This window comes from Canis lupus, chromosome 5 (assembly GCF_048164855.1).
Source record: "Canis lupus baileyi chromosome 5, mCanLup2.hap1, whole genome shotgun sequence".
Taxonomy (NCBI): domain Eukaryota; kingdom Metazoa; phylum Chordata; class Mammalia; order Carnivora; family Canidae; genus Canis; species Canis lupus.
Window position 1 is genome coordinate 73,054,553 of NC_132842.1, and position 12,554 is coordinate 73,067,106.

General features: G+C 36.2%; 1 protein-coding gene across 4 annotated transcripts in view; it reads left to right on the plus strand.

Annotated features, from left to right (window-relative positions):
- EYA3 (EYA transcriptional coactivator and phosphatase 3) overlaps positions 1–12,554 on the plus strand; it is a 104,326-nt gene that overhangs the window by 37,231 nt on the left and 54,541 nt on the right. For all 4 annotated transcript variants that reach the window (XM_072827556.1, XM_072827559.1, XM_072827557.1 and 1 more), the window contains 2 exons: positions 5,922–5,965; positions 11,099–11,178. In XM_072827556.1, the coding sequence (XP_072683657.1) occupies positions 5,922–5,965; positions 11,099–11,178 (124 nt within the window). The remainder of the gene's footprint in view (positions 1–5,921; positions 5,966–11,098; positions 11,179–12,554) is intronic.

The following is a 12,554-nucleotide window of genomic DNA, read 5'->3' on the forward strand; positions in this document are numbered from 1 at the left end:
AGGGGAATACAGAAGACATGGCCTTTATTGGAGTTTCCACAGGCAAGGCAGGGTAAACAATTTAAGTTTCGTTTGTTTGAATAATTCCAAGAGCTTTTGGGATTTTGAGGCTGTCACTAGGTGTCTGGTGTCAGGCTCTGGGGTGATTGGAGCAGGGGAAATATTGACTTGGTGTGTAAGTAGCATAAAAGAGAAGGATCAGAGTATGGGCTCTGGATCACAGGGGAGATGTACACAGCCTTGGTCTGTAGTTTGTCCCTATGATTAATGAATGCCTATAAGTTGTTAAAAATAATTAGAATGGGAAGGATAAATATTGTACTTTGAGGAGAAAAGTCTTCACAGGCTGTAGTAGAGATCTAAAAATTGAGTAGAAAGAATGATTCTATCCCAAGTTGATGATAATAAATAAAACCAAGAGTTTTACCCTACTGACTGTTACCTGTATACATAGAGAGATGTTGGTGGGCAGTATTAACTGGAGTTATGTTATAACTCTTTGTGTCTTTTTGTCTCTTGCCTACTGAATTATCTTTTTGTTTCTCTACTACTTATTTGCTCCATCTTAAGCTTTGTTCAGGTCATTGTTGACAATGCAATGTAAATCCTAACATTGGGTTCTCTCTTTCACTCTCCCTTCTTGCCAGTCAATCCATAGTCTTCTGCAGTCAGAAATGATTCACTCTGTGGTCACCAGTTACTTTGAAATTACTCAGTCTCCTCCTTCTTCCCCCCCATCCCAGCCTTCCTCTTTTTCAAATACACTGAAGCAGTTGTATTATTTTCTAAACTGGATAATACTCTTGAAGAGTAAAACAGGACACTAACCCGACTTGGTTTGGGGATAAGAGATATAAACCAAGACTGTCCCTGGCAAGGTAGAAGCACTTTAAAAACTCCTTCATGGCTGTCAGGGGTGCTTTCCAAATTCACATTTTGAAAGGATACACGGGGTAGGAAAATTTTTTAGAATAATATAAAGTAAACTTAATACTGATTATTTCATGGAGGTGATGGGTCAGAAAAAGATCTTCTATTTTTTATACATATCTGAATGGTTTGAATTTTTAAAAATATGAGCATGTATGCCTTTTGTGTTTAAATTTTTAAAAGAAATTCCTCATACTGTAGACAACAGAGGTGGCAGATGCTTATAGCCAATAGCCATAGTATACTCTCTAGGCTAAAACATGGAAAAGAGCGAAGCTTGGGAAACATTTTTGAGAACAAAAAAAGGACTTTAAAAATTGTGTTTGCGGGATCCCTGGGTGGCTCGGCGGTTTAGCGCCTGCCTTCGGCCCAGGGTGTGATCTTGGAGTCCTGGGATTGAGTTCCAGTCAGGCTCCCTGCATGGAGCCTGCTTCTCCCTCTGCCTGTGTCTCTGCCACCCATCCCCCTCCATGAATACATAAATAAAATCTTTTTTTTTTTTTTTTTTCATAAATAAAATCTTTTAAAAAAATGTGTTTGGGGCTTGGAGGGTAAGGAGAAGAAAGAGGTGGAACAGTTAGTAAGGAGAGAACCCCTGATTTCTTTATCTTCCCTATGAAAGAAGGTGAGCTGTAAAGAGTAGCATACCTCAATTTTTAAAAATACTTTTTATTTTAATATGTATAAGCAAGTACCTAAGTTATTTCAAATGAGTTCTATTCTTCCAGACTTAACAGCAGTTTTATCTCATAAAACTAAAACTTTCAGACATCAATACAAAGCCAGCATTGATCATCTGAAAAATCACATAGTGAAGAAGTACTTGAAACAGAATGTGGATATTCTGAATTCATGTTCTGTGTTACTAGCATTCCCTTACTCTGTTACATTTAAATTAAAGCAGGATTTTTTTTTTTAATTTTTTTTTTTTTTTAATTTTTATTTATTTATGATAGTCACAGAGAGAGAGAGAGAGAGGCAGAGACACAGGCAGAGGGAGAAGCAGGCTCCATGCACCGGGAGCCTGATGTGGGATTCGATCCTGGGTCTCCAGGATCGCGCCCTGGGCCAAAGGCAGGCGCCAAACCGCTGCGCCACCCAGGGATCCCAGGATTTTTTTTTTTTTAAGCAGAGGCACAAATAGAACCCTGATTCATGACTTTGCCAGTGGTTCTTTTTGTGTTATCTTAAGTCAAAAATAAGATTATATGTCATTTAAAAAAAATAACAGCTTTGAGATACAATTCACATATTCATTTTAAAGTGTGCAATTTGCTGGTTTTTAGTATATGTAAATATACTAAACACAGTGTTTTTCAACCATCACCAAAATCAATTTTAAAACATTTACATCATTACAGAAAGAAACTCCATACATATTAGCAGTCACACTCCATTTGCTCCATCCCCTACAACCCTAGCCAACTACTAATCTAATTTCTTTCTAAAACCTTACCAATTTGTAGACATTTCATGTAAATGGAATCATACAATTTGTGATTTTTTTGAGACTGGCTTCCTCCACTTAACATAATCTTTTCAAGGTTCATTTATGTTTTAGCATGTATCAGTACTTCATTCCCTTTTATTGTTAAATGTATTATATGAATTTATTTAGCATTCATCATTATTTAATTTATCATTATTTTACCATTTTATGTATCCATTTATCTGTTTATTTGTGAGCATTGAGGTTGTTTACAATTTTTGACTATTTTGAATAATGCTGTTATGAACATCCGTGGACATATGTTTTCATTTCTCTTGGTTATATAGATAAGGAGTCAAATTGCTGGGTTATATGATAGCTCTATATATGTAATCTTTTGAGGAACAGCTAAAGTGTTTTCCAAGGTAGCTACATTATTTTACATTCTCTCGGTTTCTGGGTTGTATTGTTAGAACCCGTGATTCTGTAATCCAGTGAAATCTCTGTATCTTTTTTAGTTCCTTTACCTGCCTGGAGTTCCAAGGCAGCACATGCTTCCTATCTTTGATTTATAGGAGAGCAAAATTGCTCAAGTCAAGGCAAACAGTGGGCCATGGAAAGTAAAAAATGAGCTGATAACACATTTTCTTCCTCCAAACTTTATTTGGTAGATATGATTTGGGGTACATTTTCTCCATTTCTAGTATTACTTGTTCTTTGTACTGGGTTGGCCCTATAATAAATAAAAAGTGGTATAAAATTTGAAAGGCTTTATGATAGGGGCGCCTGGGTGGCTTAGATTGTGATCTCAGGGTCCTGGCATTGAGCCCTGAGCCCTGTATCAGGCTTCCTGCTCAGCAGGGAATCTGCTTCTCCCTCTGTCCCTCCGCCGCTCATGCACGTGCACCCTCTCTCTCAAAACCTTTAAAAATTAAAAATAAAAAAGACCCTATGGTATTGTGGCATATTTAGATTTTTTGCTCCAGTGCCACCTTTTTTTTTTTTTTTTTTTGGAATTTTAGAGCTAAGTTTATTACTGTGTGGTTTTAATAAAATTAAGATTATAAATTAGATTCCTCAGTGCTCCAGTTTTCTTTATATGGATGACTGTTTGGAGAAGGAGAGTCTTAGGGTGAGCTAAGCATAAATTCATCCCCACTATTAGAAAATTACATTATCATCTGACCTAATGTAAATACTGTCCAGGTGGGAAGGACAGCACATTTTATAACAAAGGCATATATTTTGTCATTTGTAAAACCAGATAGTTGAATTTTTCTTATGTCTAACTTTGCAATTTCCAGTTAAAATGTCATCCATTATTTTCTTAAGTACCTCATTTGTCTCCCACCCCTTTCAGTGGGGTTATATCATACAGTTGTAATAAGTTAAATGTTTTTGTCCAGGTCCGTATATCATCCTAGGACCCCTTGATCCTGGTTGGTTTTTGGTATCTTTTATCATATAGAAGTTTTGAATTTTTGTATATTCAAATCTATTTTTTATTTTATGGCTTTGGAATTTAATATGCTTAGTAAGACTTTATCTGCCTCACTGGTTTTTGTTTGCTCTTGTTTTTCTTCATATGCCTCTGTAATTTTATTTTTAAATTTAGAGGATTTAAAAAATTTTTGAATATAGTAGATACACCATTAGTTTCAGATATACAGCATAATGATTCAGCTGCTCTGTGTTGTGCTCCGCTCACCAGAGTTGTAGCTGCCATCTATCACCACACAATGCTGTTGCAATGTGATTGACTATATGCTGTATGCTATGCCTATTATTCTTAGACTTTTTTCTTTTTTTTAAGATTTATTTATTTTAGACAGAAAGAGCATGAGCCGGAGGAACAAAGTGGAGGTGAGGTGAGCACAGAGCCTGACACAGGGCTCGATCCTGACCTGAGCCAAAACCAAGAGTCAGACACCCAACAGACTGCACCACCCAGGCCCCCAGAGGGTTTGTTTTTAATGCCCCCTTTTTCATTGTTTTATCTTGTTTGGTAACTGAAAATTAAAGTAGCATTAAATATAACATATGTGGCATGCCATAAGCAAGGAACCAAGAGTGAATTTGTCATGTTTTCTCATGAGGAATAGATGTCCATGAGAAATGTTGTAGCCTTGTATTTATCTTATATTTATTATTTGCCTTATCTGAGGAACTACTAGACTGTTTTCCAGAGTAGCTATCTTTTTTATATTCTGTCAGTTGCTGAATTCTGTTGTTTGAACCCCTACTTGTGAAGTCCCTCTGTATCCTTTGAGTTCATTTACCTGCCTCTAGTACCAAGGTAGCACGTACTTCCTATCCCTGAATTACAGCGGCACAGAATTGCCCAAATCAAGGCAAACAATGTCTGAGATACTAAATTTAATTATATTAAATAGCTATATTTCCACTTGATATTTTTGTTTAAAATTATTTAACAGAGTTTCTGCCTTTTGTTAGCATGAACTACTTTTAAGGATCCATAATTTTGTATGGTTAAGCATACTAAGCATGTTTCTACTAGGACTAGTTATTCTAATCTTAGAGTTCTAATTCTAACATCAGTTTCTTTGTAATATGAAAGCAGGAAAATCCACTAGTAGTGTTAAATGTTGATCATCCGTTTGTGGGTTAAACTGTTTCAGTGGAAATGCTTTCACCTCCGAAAGAATTAGAAAAGGTGAAAATCTGGAATAAAACAGAACAGCATGCAGAATATTTTTTAAATTGCTCATAATCTGGGGCTCCTGGGTGGCTCAGTTGGTTAAGCATCCCACTCTTGGTTTTGGCTCAGGTCTTGATCTCATGGGTTGTGGGATTGAGCCCTGTATCAGATTCCACACTGAGTGTAAAATCCACTTGAATTTCTCTCCCTCTGCGCTTCCCCTACTCGTGTGTGCTTTCTCTCTCAAACTAAATAAGTAAAATCTTTTAAAAAAATTACTCATAACCTGGGGCTCTTGGGTGACTCAGTCTGTTGAGTGTTTGCCTTCAGCTCAGGTCGTGATACTGGGGTCCTGGGATTGAGCCCCGCAACAGGCTCCCAGCTTCATAGGAAGCCTGCTTCTCCCTGTCTCTGCCTCCTTCTCTCTCTCTCATTAATAAATAAATAATATTTTAAAAAATTACTCATAACCTCATAAGAATTTATCTATATTTTTGGCATGCAAGTAATTTAGATATTAAGGCATTTCTGTTTAATAAATTAATAAATGATATTGAGATTGCCATACTATTTGATAATATATGACTGTTAAAATTTAAAACCAAGTAGTTTGTATTCAAGTTTGAATACTTTATTCTGATAAACATTTTATCTTGAGTAGAAATCCTGGTAAACATTTTACCTTGAATCTGGAAAACACTTATTTCATTAAAAGAAAAGAGCTCATGTGAAATACAAAGGAGTTCATCTCTAAAATATAACAAAAGTTAATTACATAAATCTAAGCAAAACAACATGCAACACTCTGTATAATTTATTAGTTAATATTAGCCTGCCATTTAAATAGATAGATGATTTCAAAAGCAGATCACTGTGTTGATGGCTTTGTATATATTTTTGCAGGTGAAAAAAGCCAAGATGCAGGAATCAGGAGAGCAAACTTTAAGGTATGTAAAGTTGAATTTCTTTTTAGTGATCTACATAGAAGGTTTTTTTTACACACTGATTAGTAAATGGGTGCATTTTGGGTTGACTAGTCTCCTTTTGAGTTTTTGTATCTCAGTCTTTACAAATTTCTTTTTGAAATTACTTGGTTTAAGATGAAAATTTCCTTCTAATAGGTTGTCCTTGAAACAAATATGTGCTGATATTTTCTTTTTTTTTTTTTTTTTTTTGTGCTGATATTTTCTTATTCATTATTTGTTCAATAATATGTACTGAGCTCAGGTTATCTGTCAGCTACTGTGATACATGGAAGAGACATGACAATAAATTAAATGTTCTTCAGTCAGATGTACAGTATACAGAATGGGAAGAATAAGCAGAAATAAGGGAAATCCAAGGGATTTTCTGTTAATTATCGAATGGATATGGGATGCCTTAATCATTAGCTTCACTCCCCTTAGACAAGGGGCAGTCTCTGTACCTCACCCTCTGGCTTCCAAAACACCATGGTTTTCTGTTTTCTTCGTTCTTCCTATTGTTTGTGAACCAGTAACTGTATCACCTCTGACATCTTAATTTCCAAAATCTTACTGTTAGGACCACACTTTACGTTCCTGCTCATTTATGCTACTGCCACAGTAGCTATATATCTTCCTGTTCACTTTCCATTAAATGAGCTATCATATTTTCACTCTTAACCATTTACCCTTCCCACAAAAAAAGACTTCAGTATCTTTCTTATGCTGTTTAAATTATAACATCTATTAATTTAATCAGTCCCTTACAAACACTTTTAACTCTCCTTTTCCCTTATGTCACGTTGCGTTAGCAAAACCACAGCCCTGGTTAAACCCACTATCCATTTATTCCATGCTATTTCCAATCACCTGAACTTTGTGAGAGAAAAACAGAAAATTGAGCTGATTGATCTGTTTTCATTTATAATTACACAGGCACTAAAAAAAAAAAATAAAAGAAAAAAAAAATTACACAGGCACTTAAACACTCTTGGTGGTCCAGCCACCCTTCCTGGCGTTTTATTCCCTAGTCTCTAAAGTTAACTTTCTTTCCTTCCTTCCTTTTATCATTCCCTCCCTCCCTGCCTCCTGCTTGCTCCCCTTCCTTTCATCTCACCTCCCCTCCACTCTGTCCCTATTCACACAGTTGGGGATCTTGCTACCTAATTCAGAAAGTTAGAAACAATTAGATAGAAACTACCTCATTTACCTGTAACCAAATCTACCCATTTATCTGCTTCTCTACAATATTCCCTGTTACTCTATCCTCTCAAGTTATTCCCCTGCTTATATGTAAGGCTAATCCTTCCAGTTATATTATAGAACCTACCAACTTCATCTTTTCCTGCAGTTATCCCTTCTCTCTCCTTCAGTTTCTTTATTATGATAAAGCATACATAAACATAAATTCACCATTTCATTCATATTGCACTGACACTATTCTGCAATAATCACCACCATCCGTCTCCAGAACTTTTTTCATATTCCCAAACAAACTATTCATTAAATAATAGTTTTTCATATTAGTGGAATCATACAGTATTTATCTTTCTGTGACTGACCTGTTCTACTTAATGCAATGTCTTCAGGTTCATCAATATCAGCAGGTGTCAGAATTTCCTTTCTTTTTAAGGCTGAATAATATTCCATTATATGTCCATACCTAATTTTGCTTATTTGTGTATTGGTTGATTGTGTTGATTATTGACAAAAATTCTACTGAATGAGTATCAAGTATTTGTAATGCTCACTTTTTTGGAGTTTGAGTGTTCTTGCTTTTTGGGGGGTAGAAGTCATTTTATTTATTAATTTTTTTTAAGATTTTATTTATTTATTTGACAGAGAGAGAGTACAAGCAAGGGGAAACAGCAGGCAGAGGGAAAAGCAAACTAGGCAGAGGGAAAAGCAAACTCCCCGCTGAGCAGGGAGCCCAATGTAGGGCTCTAGCCCAGGATCATGACCCACGTCCAAGGCAAACAATGACTGAGTCACTCAGGCACCTTGAAGTCATTTTATTTTAAATTTTTTTTTTAATTTTTTAAATTTTTATTTATTTATGATAGTCACAGAGAGAGAAAGAGAGGCAGAGACACAGGCAGAGGGAAAAGCAGGCTCCATGCACCAGGAGCCTGATGTGGGATTCGATCCCGGGTCTCCAGGATCGCGCCCTGGGCCAAAGGCAGGCGCCAAACCGCTGCGCCACCCAGGGATCCCATCATTTTATTTTGGAACATCTTTTTTTGTTGTTGTTCCATCATGCACACACTGTTAAGTAAAATTTGTGTTTATATAATTAAAAATAATTAAATTTTGAGACAATACATAATTTTCCTGGATAAAATAATTTTAAATGTTTAACAAAATGCTACTTAATTCACTGTTTTGGCACTGTTGTTTCTTTTTCTTTCTTTTTTTAAGATTTATTTATTTGATAGAGAAAGAGCATGAACAGGGGAGAGGCAGAGGGAGAAGGAAAGAGAGAGAATCTCCAGCAGTCTCACCACTGAGTGCGGAGCCTGACATGGGGCTCAATCCCATGACCCTAAGATCATGACCTGAGCCAAAATCAAGAGTCAGTTGCTCAACCGACCACCCAGGCATCCCATTGACACTGTTGTTTCTATTGAATCTCTAGACGCTCAGTGAACTATGTAGGGGATTTTGCTATAATATAATATTCCAGGACCATAGGATTTATACCATTATATCCTAGATTATAAAAATACACCTTCTCAGTTATAGGGTCTAGAAATAGTCCTTCAGCAATGGGTGTAACAGTGAACCCCAGACTTATCCAGGTACACATAGAAGACAAAACAGTCATTGTAGTCAGGAATATAAGTTCTTGTCTATTTTTATACCCTTCTGCTAGGAATCCTATCTAAGGCATGAAATGGAGCCCAAAAGTCTGTATTTTTACCAATTATTCAGGTAATTATAATAATAGACCAGTTTGGGAAACATTGATGTAACTATTTAGTATGATTTCTTACCCTTACCCTTCAATTTTCATAGTCACATCTTGGTTAGTACATTAAATGCTATTCCAAAAATACAGGCATTTGAGTAAATAGATAAACTTTATCTGGGGATTTAGCTTTAAAAGTTAATTACAGGGGTACCTGAGTGGCTCAGTCAGTTAAGTATCTGCCTTTTGCTAAGATCATGATCTCAGAGTCCTGACCCATCGAGCCCCAAGTTGGGCTACCTGCTCAGTGGGAAGCCTGCTTCTCCCTCTCCCCTTCCCCCTGTTTGTGCTCTCTCTCAAATAAAAAAAAAAAATCTTTTTAAAAATAAATAAATAAGCAAAAGTTAATTACAGAGGTGCCTGGCTAGCTCAGTTGGTAGAGCATGCAACTCTTGATCTCAGGGTAATGAGTTCAAGCCCCACATTGGGCATGGAGCCTACTTAAGAAAAATAAATAAATAAATGTTAATTACAGGGGCCTGACTGGATTGGTCATAAGGGCATGTGACTCTGGATCTCAGGGTTGTGAGTTCAAGCCCCCACTGAGTGTAGAGATTACTTAAAAAATAAATAAACTTGAAAAAAATAAAAGTTAATTACATTTGAGGAAAAATTGTTTGAACATTGAGAATATACCAGGAAAAAAAAAAATCTTGATTTTATACTTGAATGTTACAGGTCCATTCAGAAAAAAGAAGAGAGCTTTAAGAATTTTGAGCTGTGTATTTTTTATAAGTAACACTTCTTTTAAAAATTCTGCTGTGTAGAAACTACTCTTACCTTTTATTAGTGAGTATTATCTTTGGAGATATATGGAGCCTCTGGTACAGACAGTGCTGTCTACTTGTCCCTAGCATATACATTAGCAAAGCAGATTTCTTTCTAAGGAAAATTAATGTGAGAAGGATGCCTGGGCTGGGGAGAAGTTGTAATATAATAATCATGGCTATGGTTATATTGTATTTACTCTGTTCTAGTCTGTAAGTACTTTTCACATATTAACTCATTAATCTAACAGCCATATGAGTTAGGCTCTGTTATTGTCCCTCTTTGACAGTTGAAACTGGGGCACAAAGAAATTTGACCCAAAGTCATTAAGTGAATTTTGGCAGAGTGGAATATAATTGTAAGCAATTTGGCTCTGGAATGTGTACCCTTAACCACTATGCTATCCTGGTAGTTGAGAAGATAACTGGAAAGTAGAAAGTAAAGTAGAAGGAAGAGGGAGGACATTGTGAGGGGTGAAACTTAGTAAAATCTCTATTCCAGAATTTCAGTGAGAATCTTACCATCATTAAAGTGTCTAACATAATGATTTGTACCCCCAATTTTTGTGATTTACCTTTTGTAATTTCTCTGAATTCTCCTTATAGCTTAAAAAAATAAAGATATTGCTCAGTCTGGGATATGATAACAAATTTTAATTTTTTTTTTAATTGGAGGAAAAGAGAAATATGGTAGAATGAACCATTTTAAGGTTCAGAATTCCCTTCTTGGAAACAAGCATGTGTAATTTGAAAAAATTTCTCTAGTAATTAGGAAAACCACTCTCTGAAATCAGACATCTCCCTGCTTTCCTGTGGAACTTATGGAAACAAAGTAACAGCGCAGTTTGGTTTGGGTTTTTTTGTGTGTGTTTTTTGTTTTTACTACATGGTCTTTAGGAAAACTCTGACTTGCCTATGACTTACTTGGAATTTCTTTTTCTTCTCTCTCTCTCTCTCTCTTTTTTTAAGATTTTATTTATTTATTCATGAGAGACACAGAGAGAGAGAGAGAGAGAGAGGCAGAGACACAAGGCAGAGAGAGAAGCAGGCTCCACGCAGGGAGCGTGATGCAGAACTTGATCCTGGGACTCCAGGATCATGCCCTGGGCTGAGCCACCCAGGGATCCCCCCGACTTACTTGGAAGTTCTGAGTGACATGAAAACAGAAAGGATCTAGCGATATGAGAAAGAACAGTCAAATATTGAGGATACTAGCCCTGGCCCTACCTCTTCAGATAGCTGCTAAAAACCAAGAATGATACCATGAAGTCTTACTTTGCCTCTTACGTGTACAGCCTAGGAAGAGAAATGAGTTTGATTTAATCACTTTTAGCAATATAGCAAGTCCATGAGGGGCTAATGTATTCATTTTGGTTCTCTCAGCCAAGTGAGCAGCCCTGAAGTCAGTGATCAGAAACCTGAAACTTCAAGCCTTGCTTCAAACCTTACCATGTCAGAGGAAAGTAAGTACTGTATTCTATGTACGCCTGTAAATGGATGATGGTCTTCTTTTCGAATTGTTTTTCACTAATTGCCTTGTTTGCCCCATATATCCAGAAGCCTTTCCTTTCTCTGTGTGTGTATGTGTGTATTTATCCTTGTGCTTTCATATAAGCTTTATTGACATACCAGCTGAGGAACAAAAGCACATGGAATCCATGTACCTGAGGGGTCACACTTGGTGAATTTATTTTTGTTTTGAAGTTGGATGTTCTAAATGTTAATACTGCCTTACTCAAAATCAGAAAAGTTTGTGGGCCAACCACTAACTATTCCTCCAGACGCCTTGATGTCTTCCCACCTTTCTAATAACCAAATGATTCTCTACCTGTCCATCTATGCCAAAAAAGAAAACTAATCCAGTAATCCAGTAAGATTGATGGCCCTGGGAAAGATCCAGCCCAATAAGATACGTTATCCACTTACCAATCTGCTTTCTCCTATACAACAGATACATTCATATAATAGACAAAAATTTGTAGAGTGTTCTGGGTTTTTTGTTTGTTTGTTTTTGGTTTTGGTGTTTTTTTGTTTTTGTTTTTGTTTTTGTTTTTGTTTTTTGCAGAGGTGTCAAGTTTCTCTAGCATACCCACATACTACCCCAGATTGCCTCTATAGGACAAGTAGTTCTCCCTGAAATTAAATATTGGTGCCCTTCCGTATTTCACCAAATAATTTAAAAGAATAAGTTTGTATAAGACACTTTTTAAAAAGACACTTGTTTAGGAGATTTTTCTTCTCTTAAGGTGGTCATGCTTAACCTGATATAATTCCATGTATTAGAAAATGCTATGTCTTTAAAAAAAGGAAGGATGGAAGGAGAGAAGGAGGGAAATGGTATATCTTAAGCTATATATATTATTTCCTCGAAAGTACTACTCTGTTGGTTCTCTAGCATACTTAAGAATCATCTGAAATGCTTGTTTGCAATGTAGAATTCTGGCCTCATTTTCAGAGATTATCATTCAATAAATCTGATACACAGAATCTGTATTTTCAAGAAGATAGCTGGGTAATTCTGATGCATAGGAGAAACTATTCATGCTATGGGAAACTGCTATAATCAACGACAAGTCTCTCTAATATTTTTTAATGTGCCACTCATCCCCGAGAATTATATATTCCAGGGCCAGGAGGTAAATTGAGTCTTCTTGTTCCTTCCAAATCATTTCTCTTTCTCTTTTCCCTCCAAAAACTCTAATTCCTTTGAAATCTATATTTATGCCTCCCCTACATTTCTTTTTACCCTAGACTGAACTCCTGGTCATTTTGTGCTTTAAAGAGTAGGTCTTCTTTGTTTTCTTCTCCATCCAAACCCTTACTGTTCTTGGTAATTTCA